The sequence below is a fragment of the Mizuhopecten yessoensis genome, unplaced genomic scaffold (assembly GCF_002113885.1).
Source record: "Mizuhopecten yessoensis strain PY_sf001 unplaced genomic scaffold, ASM211388v2 scaffold10815, whole genome shotgun sequence".
Taxonomy (NCBI): domain Eukaryota; kingdom Metazoa; phylum Mollusca; class Bivalvia; order Pectinida; family Pectinidae; genus Mizuhopecten; species Mizuhopecten yessoensis.
This window is the reverse complement of record NW_018408735.1, coordinates 216,806-235,343: the sequence shown is the minus strand read 5'-3', so window position 1 is coordinate 235,343 and position 18,538 is coordinate 216,806. Positions and strand designations below refer to the sequence as shown.

Here is an 18,538-nt window from a genome sequence, read left to right as displayed (position 1 = left end):
CTGTCATTTTTTCCATTGAAAATTCGCATAAAATCTCATCAGAATTTCTTCACTGGGTTTATCTCATTTTAAATAATAAAGAAGACTTCCCCGTCAATTCTCAATATAAAAGATGTTCAGATTTTATTTCTATGTAATATTCAAGTGTTGTACAATTCTTCCAAGCATACTTCTTCGTGTAATTTGAATCGATAAGGAACGGCAGAATTTTTCCAATATCACTACGAAAACTGTCAGAATTTGCATCCCCAAATTGAACTAAGTCCCTATCTGAATGCCTCATATTAGATATTATGTCATGTAAGACCCTATTTTGTTCATAATTGACAGCGTGCCATCCTTTATTCAGCTACAGATGAGAACTGAAATTAAATGAGTGTTTGCCATGTATGGTGAGCCCAAACCCGTCATTCCCACACGATTGTGGCGAAAGCTTGAACGACCAAGTGAATAAATGTAGCATAAAAGACACAGTGCGCTGCAAATTTTGTAATTTCAAAATTTTTATTTTTTTCTCTCAAGGGTATGAACATTTAACACAGATAAATTGACTTTTTAACCAAGAAATGATTGACTTCATTTTTTTCCATGCAGAATGTTAACCAGCCTTGCAGATTATGTAATTATTGAGTTCAGAGCCTGGCACGTTCAGCCACCATCGGTATATACTGACAATAACACTTACTTTACTTGACATTATATTTCAAGTTACTAAGTTGTGTTGGGAGTCATTTATGAATTTAAACATCTCACGAATATTTGCTTTTACACATTACAGTTAAATGTATCATTGACAGCTTTGTCATGTACAATCACAAAAATCAACTGTTTGCAGAAAATACCAAATTACATTATCTCCTTACACACATTCAAAGGGACCAAGTTGGTCATTGATTTTCAAACAATAGTCTATCAATATCAATGTAGGTATGTGGGATATGGAAATTCTAAACCAGATGATGCACCTGAACAAAACCTTTAACCAAATGACGTCATTAAATACACTTCATACCAGTTACTTCCCTAATCCTGAACTGTTAACATAATTTACTACTCAATAAATTAAATGTAAATAAGATTCTAATTAATTTTGATAATTAAAGAAGTTTCAGGACCTGTTGTTTCCCATCATATCTCTTTCAATTGTCAATGTTGCTGAAGACACCTTTATGCTGCTATATATAGTTTGTTTTCAGCCCTACCTGAACATAACAGGTAAAAATGATAGGTAGATTTAATTAGGTTAAAAATATGCAAAAAATGTTTGTGTTCTTTTGAATTCAACAACTATTAATCATGCATCTTCAAAAAAAATATCTTTTAAAGAAACAGATACCATGTAAGGTATATCTGAACATATCGCCATACAGGTAAGTCAGAGTGGTGAACCTAGACAGGTAAAACAAATGGTTGTTTCTGTCACGATTTCTGCAATATTTGGAAGCTATCACCCAGCGAAATAATCAAGTTTTCTTGCATAATTTTCTGGTAAGTAATTTAGGTCATTTTATTTCCGTAAAGTTATTTGATTTCCGTAAAGTTATTTGATTTCCCATTTGAAAGACTGTACAAAGGTTTCTAAGTTTGACTAATCCAAAATGTGATTGTTTTCATCACTCACTTATTAATTACCCAATAGATACATCTGTTCAAAGTCTGGCACGTCAATATCGGTTCCATTACTTGATTCAAAAAGTCTCTCACTAATCTCATGTCATTGTCATCTAAATTGACTGTCAAAACTTTCATCACAGCCTGAGTCTGTATCTTTTGCCATTGTTTTCAATGATCACGAAATCTGTCAGGATAGTCTTAAAAAAAATCCTCAATATCACAGTAATTCTCAGAAACAATGACCAGTTAGCATCAATGTTTTACAGGAAGTTCAAATGCTGCGAGAACTCAGAAATCTCGCAGATACACAGGGTTCCCAATAGACCTTTGAGAGTATGATTTTCAATCGCCAAAAATAGCTTTGACTCTTAGATTGACTCTCCCTGTACATGACCAACCTCCATCTATAGGGCCAAATAGGTTAAAATTAACAAATCTCCTTGGGAAGTTTCAGGCAATAGGAGCAAAAAAGGCATATAAATATACAACTCCACAAACTATTTAACACACTCACAACTCCACTAACCATTTAACACACTCACAACTCAACTAACCATTTAACACACTCACAACTCCACTAACCATTTAACACACCCACAACTCCACTAACCATTTAACACACTCACAACTCCACTAACCATTTAACACACCCACAACTCCACTAAACATTTAACACACCCACAACTCCACTAACCATTTAACACACCCACAACTCCACTAACCATTTAACACACCCACAACTCCACTAACCATTTAACACACCCACAACTCCACTAACCATTTAACACACCCACAACTCCACTAACCATTTAACACACCCACAACTCCACTAACCATTTAACACACCCACAACTCCACTAACCATTTAACACACCCACAACTCCACTAACCATTTAACACACCCACAACTCCACTAACCATTTAACACACCCACAACTCCACTAACCATTTAACACACCCACAACTCCACTAACCATTTAACACACCCACAACTCCACTAACCATTTAACACACCCACAACTCCACTAACCATTTAACACACCCACAACTCCACTAACCATTTAACACACCCACAACTCCACTAACCATTTAACACACCCACAACTCCACTAAACATTTAACACACCCACAACTCCACTAACCATTTAACACACTCACAACTCCACTAACCATTTAACACACTCACAACTCCACTAACCATTTAACACACCCACAACTCCACTAACCATTTAACACACCCACAACTCCACTAACCATTTAACACACCCACAACTCCACTAACCATTTAACACACCCACAACTCCACTAACCATTTAACACACCCACAACTCCACTAACCATTTAACACACCCACAACTCCACTAACCATTTAACACACCCACAACTCCACTAACCATTTAACACACCCACAACTCCACTAACCATTTAACACACCCACAACTCCACTAACCATTTAACACACCCACAACTCCACTAACCATTTAACACACCCACAACTCCACTAACCATTTAACACACCCACAACTCCACTAACCATTTAACACACCCACAACTCCACTAACCATTTAACACACCCACAACTCCACTAACCATTTAACACACCCACAACTCCACTAACCATTTAACACACCCACAACTCCACTAACCATTTAACACACCCACAACTCCACTAAACATTTAACACACCCACAACTCCACTAACCATTTAACACACTCACAACTCCACTAACCATTTAACACACTCACAACTCCACTAACCATTTAACACACCCACAACTCCACTAACCATTTAACACACCCACAACTCCACTAACCAAACATAATGTGTTTACCACATTCCTGCCATCTTAACTTTTCTCATAACTGGTAACAGATAAAGATGTTACTTACTGTCCACTGTTGCCATTCCCCCAGGCATAGATCTCATTGGAATCTGTAAATAAATGAAAGCCTCCATTAGTTATGTTGAATTGTAACCCTTTACTTGCTAAAATAAATATTTAAACTCTATAATTCAGATTAATCAAGAACATTTTTAATGAAATTAAACATTGAGAGGGCAGTTACATATAAGGATAGAATTTTTTAACAATAATAATCTTACGTAGGCTCAGATCTTAATACACTAGTAACTCTTTCACTTGATGAAATAAAACACTGTATAGTTTCAACCAAAAATTGTAGTATATACATGTTTCATCAATGCAATTACCATGCAATTAAATATAAAAAAGTGCCTGTTGCCTCATTACAAAACATACATTACAGAAGTTGAGATTCAATTTTGTTTTAAGATTTATAAAACAACCACGTCTAGCAGTTTTGATTGTTGTGAGCCTATCTGAAGTTAAAATAACAAGAAATGTCATCAAACATGAAGGACATGACAACCAATCAGAATTTTTACAAAAACAATTTTTTAACATGTTACCCAAGTACAAGATATATACTAGCCCCTTTCTACTGTCTAGGCTAGAGGGAATACCTCTAGCTCATTCTGTAGAGTGCAATACTAGTAAAGTTTAAGTCCTTGGTTCAACTCCTAGCAGATTACTGCCATATATTCTGGATATTAAGTTATTAACTCCCCCAAAATGGTTCAGGCCTAAGAAGTTTGTCAGTGGTTCAGGTCTCAAAATGCAGTCACATGTTCCCTCCAGGGTGGTTCATTCATCAGAAAGGCTTTCACAGGTGCAGCTACAGAGTGGTTCAGGCCTCAGAAAGGCTGTCAAAGATCCTCTCCAGAGTTGTTCAGGCCGCAGAAAGGCTGTCAAGGTCCTCTCCAGAGTTGTTCAGGCCTAAGATAGGCTGTCAATGGTCCCCTCCAGAGTTGTTCAGGCCTCAGAAAGGCGGTCAAAGGTCCTCTCCAGGGTTGTTCAGACCTCAGAAAGGCTGTCAATGGTCCCCTCCAGAGTTGTTCAGGCCTAAGATAAGCTGTCAATGGTCCCCTCCAGAGTTGTTCAGGCCTCAGAAAGGCTGTCAATGGTCATCTCCAGAGTTGTTCAGGCCTCATAAAGGCTGTCAAAAGTCCTCTCCAGAGTTGTTCAGGCCTTAGATAGGCTGTCAAAGGTCCTCTCCAGAGTTGTTCAGGCCTTAGATAGGCTGTCAATGGTCCCCTTCATAGTTGTTCAGGCCTCAGAAAGGCTGTCAAATGTCCTCTCCAGAGTTGTTCAGGCCTCAGAAAGGCTGTCAAGGTCCTCTCCAGAGTTGTTCAGGCCTAAGATAGGCTGTCAATGGTCCCCTCCAGAGTTGTTCAGGCCTCAGAAAGGCTGTCAAAGGTCCTCTCCAGAGTTGTTCAGGCCTTAGATAGGCTGTCAAGGTCCTCTCCAGAGTTGTGCAGGCCTCAGAAAGGCTGTCAAAGGTCCCCTCCAGAGTGGTTCAGGCCTCAGAAAGGCTGTCAAAGGTCCTCTCCAGAGTTGTTCAGGCCTCATAAAGGCTGTCAATGGTCCAGGCATTCCAAAGATGGGTATTGCAAATTCTCTACCCACGGGACAATATCATAAATCCCAAAATATGAGCAGCTATTTGTGATTTTTTTTCTTTTTCATTTTAATAAGTTTAGAAAAGTCACAAAAATATAATTGCAGTACATTTATTTTATCAGTGTATTTTATCAGTGTATTGAAATAAATAGCACCATCCTCATAATTCAACAATTATTTCAATAATGCTACTCCTCTCCGCTCTTCCTGTTTAACATTATAGCTGACCTTGACCTTGGTACTTGTGTTAACCAGCACCTTTAAACAAATTTTTTAACTAAAACATTTTAAATTGGCAAAAATCAAAGCACCTTTAGCATTAAGAACATCAGATGACTTATGACCAATTGGCATGAAAACACTTTTAAAAGTGTTTCAACAGCAATTTAAACAAATGATCTACAATCTGAATAAATTCCCTACTTAAAAATAATTTAAGTTCTGAACATATAAATCCTACTTTTATTCAACCTGGGGTTTGACAACCACAAGCCACCCCAGAGTGCCACAAGCCACTTAAATGTGGGCGAGTTAGAAGGTAGGACAATGGGTGGCAGACAAGGGACAAGACGAGCCACTTTGCATGTCATACAATGAGATCTAAAACCGCTTTGCATGTTACGAGTTGCCTAACCATGGCCCCAAGTGAGAGGGAGAGAATTTATCATCACCGCATGCCTGTGTGTATCCCTTCTCCATGGCGGCCCGGCCAGAGATCAGGGCATGTGACAGCACCGCAGTCGCCCGATCCCCACACGTCAACGGCACTACAGACCCACGACTCGCACAAAGACGTTATGACAATCATAATCCCGCATCATGATTCCGGTCCTCACGGACTAATATTGTGTAGAAATTGCCAATAAAGATTGATCTCATATGATGAAGGGCCATATTTGTCAAGAAAAACCATTCTGCCCTGCAATTCATTTCATCACTGAAATATTTAGGAGGCGTAATTATCAGGCCCGTGTCTGTACCAGGTCGCGTATTACAGGAGAACAAATTTGACACAGGCCTCTGGATCAGGTCTAAGTATCCTCCTACCGTGTAATCATACCAATTACCACCTATAAAAAATGTACAAAGATAAAAGCCCTAGATATCTGCACTTTGTCACCAGCTCATAACAAGTCGCATCCACACGCTATTATCTCAACCCAATCTGCCCAAAATGACATCTCCAATCGTCCAGTGTGCATCTCTACAGCCAGGCAATCATAAAAAAACGACACATGGCGATGACTAGCAAACATCCCTATTGAATTTTTTATCTACTCTTTTTGCTCCAGCATTTCCCAAACCACATGATAAAGATTGAAAGCAAATTACATGCAGCTAAACTCTGTTCCGTGGAGAGAAAAACAGTATCACAACAGATTAGATTGTGTGGAGGCTCTAAACGCTACAACAAATCCATGTAAAGCCTCACAAAGTGGAATGATGTTAAACACTATATGGCCCCTTATATATTTCCTTCAGTCTGTCAATGGTTTCTGGTTTATAGTTGTCTTACCAGAATACAATCTTTTAAGGTAGTATGAGCACCTTGATTTTGTCAAACACTTTCGTCTGTACCCTGTATTTTCTACTCTTAATGCTCACTATACATATATTACACCAAATATAAGTAACATACTTGTAGAATTAAGATATGACTACGAATTAGATACAAAATTAAGACACAGGTAGAAATTACTAGTAAATTAAGAAATGATGGTCTTCTGTTACAATTAGATAGGACTATAGACAATGAACACATACAATGTCTCTATACATTTTCCTTATAAAGATATCACAACAACTCTCTAATAGTATTGAAGATATTTTAATAGTATTTAAGATATGAGTAAATTTAACAGTATATTAAGATATGACTTCAAATTTAATAGTATACATGTATTAAGATGACCATACATTTAACTGATGGGGTCAAAATGGTCCCCCTTTTTACATAGGAAAAATACTGTGACTTTACTTTCAACACATATACACCTGAAAGGTTTGGGTATTGTTATTCTTAAGGAACGGACTCTCAAACTCTTAAACCAAGAAATATCTGTGTTAATGACGTAGGGTTGTTTGAGTGTGATTTTATGAAATATAGGAATCCGCATAAACTTTTAAAGTGTCGAGGCAAAACCATAAAAGTCTTCTTTTTTTTAAATAAGCTTTTTTGCACAATTTAATTTCTAATTGAAGCTGAATGAAATCTGAAATAAAAGTGAAAAAGTACAAAATACTGTACAAATGTGTGACAAAATATTCTCATTAATATGTAAAATAATTCACACATGAAAAGAAATGGACAAATCAAAATTATCAACTCAAAATTTATTATTTTGAAATTATTGTCACAGAAGAGTGTTAAAAAATGTAAGTATTTATTGAATTTTTGCCAGTGAAATATTGGATTCTATCATCTTGATGAAACTGATATCTTTCACACTGTGACAAATATCAAAAGTGGTATTTTCACAGTGTGAAATTATCACTTTTTGGTATTGACCAATTATAACAGTATCTTCTATTCGCTGCATTCAAAGGCAACAATTTTTTGTTCAGATTCAATTGAAGCGACGGTAGAATAAGTGGTTGTTATGGTAAATGTTGGGTACACACACTTAAGTACTTACATAAATATACAATTAATAAAAAAAAATTGAAATCATACCAGAAAATAACAGAAAAAATCGGAATTGCATTGAGTATCCCATTCAAAATGGCACGCAGCCTTGTTGTCAAGCGTGACGTCATTGGAATATGGCGCTAATCATTACGCTTCAGATTCCCACCCTTTTTTAATGCATTACATTTTTCATGTTTTATGCTTTAAAAATGAAGTAAATAGAAAATGTAATGGCGTCTTCAGTAATAACAAATATAACTCACTCGTGTGGCCAATATTACACTATATTTGTTATTACTGAAGACACCATTAAATATCCTCTATTCCCTCTGTTAAAAATCTAATTAAAAGTAATAAATTTTAACATCAATGTATAAAAAGCAGTCAAGCTTACAAGACATAAGGACGAAAGATGTTTTCCAGTTTCACAATCATTGTGCGTAATGACGGTGAGCAAGCTCCTGAACCTCAATATCATTGTAGTGTAATCATGTGCCCAGATATATCAGTGCCACCATTAAGTGAGCTGGTCACATGGTGAGTTCCAATTTCACTATTACTGCACTGTAATAATGTGCCCAGATATATCAGTGCCATCATTAAGTGAGCTGGTCACATGGTGAGTTCCAATTTCACTATTACTGCACTGTAATAATGTATCCAGATATATCAGTGCCACCATTTAGTGAGCTGGTCACATGGTGGGTCTTTGCCTCAACATTATTGTGGTATAATGATAAGATACATCAGTGGTATAATGATAAGATACACCAGTGGTATAATGATAAGATACACCAGTGGTATAATGATAAGATACACCAGTGGTATAATGATAAGATACACCAGTGGTATAATGATAAGATACACCAGTGGTATAATGATAAGATACACCAGTGCTACCCTTCCTGAGATAGTCACATGATGACTCTAACGTCTTTGTAACAGTAGTGTCATGATGTACTTAGCTAAGTCAACTACAGGCCTGTGGGCAGGTTTGGTTTGGTTTGGGTTTATAGTTTTTAACATTCTATTAACAGCTAAGGTCATTTAAGGACATGACTATGGGCAGGATCAAACTTCCCCTTAATGATGCACATCTTCAATCACTAGGTTTTTAATGGCGATTTTTTTGACAACTAATCATATCAGGTTGTGAATGGAACTGCCATATAGCGACACACTTTTTCTCTTTTTCTTCTTTTTAAAAGATTTGTACATCAATACAAAGAGAATATGAATATGATTAGCTGAATTAAGGGCATAGGATAGATAAAATGTCCTCATTTTTACAGGGAGTGTTCATCCTGTTGACATTTAAATTTTAAAGGTTGTTTACCCACACAGTGATAGGAAATATTACAATATTTCACATGTATTTAAGGCCAAACCACAAGCGCATAGAAAAGATTTTAACACAAATGTTTCGTTGATATATTTTCTTTATTATTTTTTACTTGCCTTCAGACTATGATGGATAGAAGTATTGTGATAACAAAATTACAGGTTTGGGTGAAATAGATTAATTGTCTTGATTTTACAGGGGGAAAAAATAAAGATCAATGAATTTTGTTGACATTTTTTGTTGAAATATTTAGATACAGCTGTACCTTGAAATATATTTCAGCTCAAATGCCAATAAAAAATATTTTGAAATGGATCAAACTGCCATATATTTTATCAGCTTTTCAAATTATAATCTCTACAAATAAATTGTGTAAAAATTGAAATTTTATCATCATAAGAAATATTGTGTACTCTAATAGTCCAATTCATTGAGAGGAACTAATTTTGCAGGGCTGTGTATAGCCTCAGTAATGGGCAGTGTGTAGCCTCGGCTTGTTACTCCAATATCATGACAGAGATATAAAGCCTTTCACACAAAAAACAAAAATCTCATTTCAAATTAGATGTAATAACTCATCTCAAAAACCCTTCTTATTTGCTGTCAGTTGTTTTTCAGTTTAAAACAAACCCTACTTTGTATGGGAAATCAACTACACATGCTTCATTAAGAAATACTGTGACTAGAAATGATCAATGAGGTTTTTTTCATATGCATAAGAAATTTTATTATGGCGTAGTGACAATTGCCCTAATGTGAGCTCCTACTATTTTTGGAAATGACCTGTCGGTTATGTTTGCTTCCCCATAAAACACAATACCGAAAAATATGGATATAAATCAGCACATTCTTCGTAGGAGACTGAAGCCATGAATACAGGGGCATAGCTCTCTCCCTACATTTGCTTTGTGTTGAGATATAAAATTCTACGCTGGACCGTGAACAATGTCTGGTCGGTGATAAAGTTGATCACTGAGCTGATGATGTCAACCACTATAGTGCTGGACGCAACTTACGACAGCCTCTGTCATTTTCAGGCACCATGACATTATTTCAATATCAGTAATTAATCACTTCAACCCCCTGACACTTCTTTTTTACTCTTTTCATAAAAGGGTCACTAACTGAGAGAAGAGCTTATAGAAAATGTGAGAGAGTGTGACCTTTAATTTGGTGTGGGGACGGCAAGTCTTTATCAGTCCTGTCCTTAATCATTATTACGGGCAAACAGAGGACGCACAAGTGTGATTTTTTCAATGATTTGAGTGTTCCAACAAAAACGCGGTGATGGTTGGCCATCAGTTGCGGTGTCATTATGGCCCTTAGCTGCTGGTAATCAGGGGTGTGCTGTCACCTCGTCTTGGTGGGGACACCCATCTGTCAGTGGAGCCACCCCTCCTGCGACCCCCTCCTTGCCCCCCTCTTTATAACACCTCACCCAGCCAGATCTTTAACTCACCCTCGGCCCAATATTGAAATTATTACCGTGTTCAATAGCACAAATTGAATTAAATTTATCTTCCTTGGTTTCCCAAATTTTACACAAAAACAAAATGAGTATGGATGTTGGAGCGCTCCGGTTGTGCCTAATAGAGTCTTGCCATGCAAACCCACTTTTCACACTGCATACGCTGCACAGTAGATGGACCAAGTCTTAACCAAACATAATTAGCAACTAATTTAAATAAATTTCAAAATGTTGTGTTCATTTTTTCAAGAAAACAAATTTCATTATGTTTAAGTCTAACATCTGTAACTGCAGAAACAAAGACTCATGACAAGTACCTGGCGCAGTCATTAACCTAGCCTTCAGGTCATCCAACGCAATCAAGATAAATCACACACACAACACAGGGTACTGTAAATACCCAAAATATCTAACCTCTACCACAATGACAAGTACCTGGAGCAGTCATTAACCTACCCTTTCAGGTCATCCAACGCAATCAAGATAAATCACCCACACAACACAGGGTACCGTAAATACACGAAATATCTAACCTCTAACACAATGACAAGTTCCTGGAGCAGTCATTAACCTAGCCTTCAGGTCATCCAACGCAATCAAGATAAATCGCACACAAAACACATGGTACCGTAAATACCCAAAATATCTTACCTCTAACACAATAACAAGTACCTGGAGCAGTCATTATACCTAGCCTTTCAGGTCACCCAACGCAATCAAGATAAATCACACACAAAACACACGGTACAGTAAATACCCAAAATATCTAACCTCTAACATAATGACAAGTACCTGGAGCAGTCCTTAACCTAGCCTTCAGGTCATCCAACGCAATCAAGATAAATCGCACACAAAACAAAATACCCAAAATATCTTACCTCTAACACAATAACAAGTACCTGGAGCAGTCATTATACCTAGACTTTCAGGTCATCCAACGCAATCAAGATAAATCGCACACACAACACAGGGTACCGTAAATGCCCAAAATATCTAACCTCTAACACAATGACAAGTTCCTGGAGCAGTTATTAACCTAGCCTTTCAGGTCATCCAACTCAATCAAGATCACAAGTACCTGGAGCAACCAACGCAATCAAGATAAATCACACACAAAACACACGGTACAGTAAATACCCAAAATATCTAACCTCTACCACAATGACAAGTACCTGGAGCAGTCATTATACCTAGACTTTCAGGTCATCCAACGCAATCAAGATAAATCACACACACAACACATGGTACCGTAAATACACGAAATATCTAACCTCTAACACAATGACAAGTTCCTGGAGCAGTTATTAACCTAGCCTTTCAGGTCATCCAACACAATCAAGATCACAAGTACCTGGAGCAACCAACGCAATCAAGATAAATCACACACAAAACACACGGTACCGTAAATCCCCGAAATAACTAACCTCTAACTCAATGACAAGTACCTGGAGCAGTCATTATACCTAGACTTTCAGGTCATCCAACGCAATCAAGATAAATTACACACACAACACAGGGTACCGTAAATGCCCAAAATATCTAACCTCTAACACAATGAGAAGTACCTGGAGCAGTCATTAACCTACCCTTTCAGGTCATCCAACGCAATCAAGATAAATTACACACACAACACAGGGTACCTTAAATACCCGAAATATCTAACCTCTAACACAATGACAAGTTCCTGGAGCAGTCATTAACCTAGCCTTCAGGTCATCCAACACAATCAAGATCACAAGTACCTGGAGCAACCAACGCAATCAAGATAAATCACACACACAACACAGGGTACTGTAAATACCCAAAATATCTAACCTCTAACCCAATAACAAGTACCTGGAGCAGTCATTATACGTAGCCTTTCAGGTCATCCAACGCAATTACGATAAATCGCACACAAAACACACAGTACCGTAAATCCCCAAAATATCTAACCTCTAACACAATAACAAGTACCTGGAGCAGTCATTAACCTTACCTTTCAGGTCATCCAACGCAATCAAGATAAATCACACACACAACACAGGGTACTGTAAATACCCAAAATATCTAACCTCTAAAACGATCACAAGTACCTTGAGCAGTCATTAACCTAGCCTTTCAGGTCATCCAACACAATCAAGATCACAAGTACCTGGAGCAACCAACGCAATCAAGATAAATCACACACACAACACACGGTACCGTAAATACCCAAAATATCTTACCTCTGACACAATAACAAGTACCTGGAGCAGTCATTAACCTAACCTTTCAGGTCATCCAACGCAATCAAGATAAATCACACACAAAACACACGGTACCGTAATTACCCAAAATGTATAACCTGATACTTACAAACTGGACATGTGAAGAAAAGCCCAGAATGAATTTAATTTTATAGAGATTTCATAGCACATATTTTATAAGGCAGTGATATTTATATAAACGTAGTAAACAATTTTATCTCCCATACACATATATATCTCCAACAGACAATTCCACAAACACCATTTAATTATATTTGAAATAACATTTTTTGGAAATATAAAACACCAATAATGATGCATGTTTCATGTTAATATTCTGCCTTAAGATAAATAAATGATTAAGTAAAACCTGTAAACTTAATCATCATGTTTTCCGTGACATTTCATAATGTTAACAATACAATAAATCAATTTCTGTAACATTATGTATCCTGTATTCACTTTCCTGATTACTACCTTGAACTGCCTATTATAAAACCCCATTTAAATGTATAATTATGTCTCCACTCAGAGAAAAGTTTGCTTTTTAATTACCAGTGTCTAATCATTTCTGAAAATCAGTGTTACATTTAATTTGGTGACAGTGAGTTATGTTTGGTTAAGGAATGACCTTTGACATTACAAAGTTTAAAACCTGTCCATTGAATTAGCTTATTTTCATATATCTTTCACTTCATCAACAGAAAATCGTGTGATATGTTTGTTAATCCTTTGTCTTCACCCTTTTTAAATTTCACAGACCAACTTGCCCCCATCAAATTCTGAACATACCTTCAGCATGACATTTACATTGACAGTAAAATCATCCAATATGTTTGTTTTAAAACTTTTTGTCAGATATATTACAGTATATTTGTTTTTCTCCATTTAACTGTCAATATCACTTGTCAGCAAAATGAATAATATTCCAGTCACTTTATAAGTAAATCTTACCCACCATGTGATTAGTTTTGTGTTGGTATATTGTTTTCATAATTCTAACTAACAGGCATAACTTAAGATTTTTTTTTAAGTATTGGACAGCTAACTGAAATGTGGACACTTTTTGTGTAGTAAACTTAAGTCCTGTATCTGCGAGAGTCGGTGGGGTTATTGGGGGGGGGGGGATAAGAAATGTACTGTGGTAAGCAATGGGGAAACTAATATCCTTTGTTCAAACATTGAAGGTTGAAATGTCTCACCCAATCAGAGGCCATATCAGCCATATTGAATCTGAAAAAATGAAAAGATGGGCACTTCATGCAAAGTATATTCCCTGTGTATCACTCCCACACTTTTCATTGTAATTGGTCACATGGTGTTTGGAAAATTGTCCAGAATTTGTTTTAAGCACAAAAAGGGCAATAACTTGAAAAAGAAGAAAGTCGAATCTGTACATATTACACATAGAATGTTGCTTTCATCTGCTGACAAACAGACACACAGAAAGATCTAGGACAAACTAGCAAGCTAATTCCAGGATAACCCCGAACATACTTGGGGGGAGGAGGGGGGGGGGCATTAATAAATTGAAATTAAGCAGATCATCAATCTTTTTTAACTCCCCCATAAACAGGACAACAAGCATCGGATGTCAAAAGAGGATCGAGTGAGGGGGATGATACCAGTTGACAGCTGCCCAAAGACATATCATCATAATTTAACTCCTCAGTCTGTAGTTATATGGTAGTGGTACTATAGTGCTAATCCCTAAGTCAGTAGTTCTATGGTAGTGGTACTATAGTGCTAATCCCTAAGTCAGTAGTTCTATGGTAGTGGTACTATAGTGTTAATTCCTAAAACCAGTAGTTTATAGTAGTGGATGGTGGCCCAAACAGGCCATTTTGACTTACTTTCGATTAGTGACATTTTACTTTTTTAGTCCCCGACTTACACATTTTTAGTTCTATAACCTACCTGTTTTTAAAAAGTTATATGTAGGTCAAAAATAAGAACGGTCAGATGTTAGCACTAAAAAGTCATAAGTCACAGAAGCAGTCATGTTGTTAATCCTAAGTCAAAAATGGTCCGTCTGGGCCACTGTAGCAGAGACCAACCGGCTGCACTTGTTAACAGACCCGAGAACTCCTTATACAATACACCTGGACACACCTCCTGAAGTGTTTATAGCCTAAGGAAGACAGAATCCAATAAGTAAACAGTCCCTATTGACCTATACTTAAATGTATACTATCGCTGTCAATGTTTGACTAAGATATTTAACCAATTGAAATGACAACAGAAAACCAAACCTACCTTTATGTCAATAGTGCTTTGTACTAGGACACAGATACTGTTGTTTCATTATATACACATTTATCACTCTTAACACAAATAATTCTACTTTCTGCCTTTTTGATTTTGTAAGTAAACAATTGTTTTCATGGAGAGCCTATCTTTAAATCAGTAAATGGATGTCTGGTATAGATTCTTTTAAAAACCTCTCCTACATATTAAGTACACATAACACAACCAGACCACTGACTGTATATATGTAACAAAAATATTGTCTTCAGACAGTCTGATTATATATCAAACCATTTCTCATTAATCTTTTCACATTTAGTGGAGACTAGTCCAAATTATTATGACGTTTTATCGACTTTTTTCATATCGGTCTGTCGTCGATTAACGTCAGAACTCCGGCCCTCTATAATATGCGGGAAATATGCGACCCGCGCCCGGAGCGCACTTCAAACTGATATTTTAGAAACAAATCATCACTTTCACACACATGTCGCACATTAATCGAAAGATCTATTCTTTATGCACAAGATGAACATACATAACATGCCTCAACCAACCAATACAATCACTAAAAACATATTTTTTCAAGCTTACTCTATTTTACTCTAGTTTTTTTGATAGCCCCGCCTTCTAATGCCACGTGACTAAAATCTCGCCGGCCTACGTCATAACGTTGGGAAAATACCTTCGGTAACGCGAGATCTCGTCAAGTCATGTGACATTGCTCATGGCCTAATTTCCATTAAAAACATGGGTTCGTAATGATCTTTGAAACATGTTATTGATACCACCTAGTGCATAAAGAATAGATCTTTCGATCCATGTGCGACATGTGTGCGAAAGTGCCGAGTTGTTTCTAAAATATCAGTTTGAAGAGCGCTTCGGGCGCGGGTCGCATATTTCCCGCATATTATAGAGGGCCGGAGTTCTGACGTTAATCGACGACAGACCGATATGAAAAAAGTTGATAAAACGTCAGAATAATTCGGACTAAGTGGAGACATGCTTCAAATATATGTTAAACTCATATAAATCACATTTGGCCTAGAAAATCAATTTGGTATAAAAACATAGCATTGTAAACAGAACAAATCCCCTCGCGTGTGGTTCAAGATTATATATTTAACAGTACCTTGCTACGTCTAACTCAGCATGGAAACTGTTCGAGGTATTCTCATATTTTAATTAGTACAGTAAGTTTAATAACAAGAGGCCCATGGGCCTTAACGGTCACCTGAGTTCTACAGTACTTATTTTTGTTGTTGAAATATGTACCAATTTGAGTAAAAAATTGTTAAGTATAACGTTAAGTTAAGTTTGTCAGGACCATGAACTGATCATTCCTAGACCGATTTTCAGCTAGATCGGCCTATTAGAACTTGTTTTTAAGTTTGTAATAGGTGTTTTCAAAATAGCGTCCATGGCAGCCAAATTGTATTTCTGATCAACCCGAAAAATAACAAAAACTTCGTCAGGACCATGAGTTGATCATTCCTACAAAGTTTCAGTTTAATCAGCCCATTAGAACTTGACTTTAAGTTTGAAATAGTTTTTCAAAATGGCGGCCGTGGTGGCCATATTGGATTTCTGATCGACCCGAAAAATAACTTGCACTTGGTCAGGGAGATGTCAGTAACCTTCCCATGAAATATTAATGAAATCCCTTTGCCAGCATTTCAACTTAAGTTGAAAATATAAAATGTTAATGCACGATGGACGACGACGGACGAAGACAGATAGCAATAGGTCACTTGAGCTAAAGCTCAGGTGACCTAAAAATCTGTTAAAAAAATTGAGGCATTGTCATATTTGACAAATGTAGGATTTTGATCAAAATCAATGCAGGAATGAATTTGCAACAACTTTAATGACAAACACTTTCTTTAAATAGTAATGGCGACCTTGAACTTGACCTAGGCACCCTGAAACATTAACTCATTTGAGGAACTCTCATGCATGATCAATATGTAAACTTTGATAAAAAATGCACTAAATGCAAAGATTGAGTTTCTAGTTTCTATGGCAAAAAGATTCTATAAATAGTAACAGTACTGACATTAACCTTAATCATTGACTGCTAAAACACAACCTTGTTTGAGATTTTCTCAGGTATGACCAATACATTAAGTTTGATCAAAATCTGTGCAGGAAAGAAGTTACTAGAGTGACTATAAAATGTGAACATATGTACATATATGCAATGCTAATTATCCCCTCCTCAACTTAGTCATGATGGCATAATATACAGTTATAGAATGGGTATGAGGTTAATAGCACATTTATGGTCCCCCGAGGTGAAAAACTATTTCCCGAGGCGGCGAAGCCGTCGAGGGGAATAGTTTTTCACCAAGGGTGACCATAAATTTGCTATTTCCCGAGTTAGCCATTCTATAACTGTTTTATTATAACGAAACAAATTATTCACCCAGTAAAGGCAATTTAACAAATGAATTTATTTATTCATTTCCTTTTACAATTTCAAAGACTGAAAGGGAAAAAAATACAATTGGAAGTACTGTATGTATCGTCGTTGATGATATCTTCATTTCTTCTAGCATTCAAGAAGTGTTTTTATAGACTGAATCTCATAGTCATCATGGTTTTCCTACCATATCTAGATCTAGTCCTATCCACTTTTTTTTAAAAGAGCTTGCATGACCATACTCGTCGACGCTTCCAGCATTCCGTTCTGTTAAATGAGATTGAAGTGGATTCACGGCAGTCTTTATAACAGCTTTTGTATTTAAGCTATGTTTAGCATCCAAAATCTGCTTTAAGTCCTCTTTACAACAACAAAACGGCTTTCATTGGTGGCTATTTTCACTGTTGTCATTTGCTTCTGAAAATGTGACGTCACGAGCGTCACGGAGAAGGCCCCGCCTACCAATGTTTTCATTGGTTGAAATCATATAAGCTCCGCCTACCAATGTTTTCAATGGTTGAAATCCTATAAGGTCCACCTACAAATATTCATGAGGGAGTAGTCCTCTTTCTGGCAGGGAGTAGTCCTTTTTTGCAGGGAGTAGTCCTTATTTGGGAGGGAGTAGCTCTCAGATGGAGATATATAAGTGATTTAAGGGAATAGCAGATTTTATCGTATTGTTTTTATATAGGGAAAACTCAGTAGAGCTATAATAATAATATATAGTACATACTGTGAGATTTCCTTGTCTAACCCTAAGATTTAATTGGGGGTGGGGGGTGGGGGTGACCTTGAATATTTGTCAAGGTCATTCATTTGAACAAACTTGATAGACCTTCATCCCAGCATGCTACTTGCCAAATATCATCATCCAAGGCCTCTTGTTTATTCAGAAGAAGTTGTTTCAAGGTTTTAAACATATTTGACCCCTGTGACCTTGAATATCAGTCAAGGTCATTCATTTGAACAAACTTGGTAGCCCTTCATCCCAGCATGTTACTTGCCAAATATCATTATCCTAGGCCTCTTAGTTATTCAGAGGAAGTTGTATAAAGATTTTTTAAGACAAGTGACCCATGTGACCTTGAAAATGGATGAAGGCCATT

The 18,538-nt window shown here is 36.8% G+C and overlaps 1 protein-coding gene across 10 annotated transcripts in view; it reads right to left on the bottom strand.

The window, feature by feature from the left end:
* The window catches only part of LOC110462625, a 143,377-nt gene that overhangs the window by 98,324 nt on the left and 26,515 nt on the right, over window positions 1–18,538 (bottom strand). For all 10 annotated transcript variants that reach the window (XR_002464304.1, XM_021516670.1, XM_021516669.1 and 7 more), the window contains exon 4: window positions 3,505–3,547. Coding sequence is in view for 9 of the 10 variants with exons in the window: in XM_021516670.1 (XP_021372345.1) it covers window positions 3,505–3,547 (43 nt within the window). In the remaining variant the exon portion in view is untranslated. The remainder of the gene's footprint in view (window positions 1–3,504; window positions 3,548–18,538) is intronic.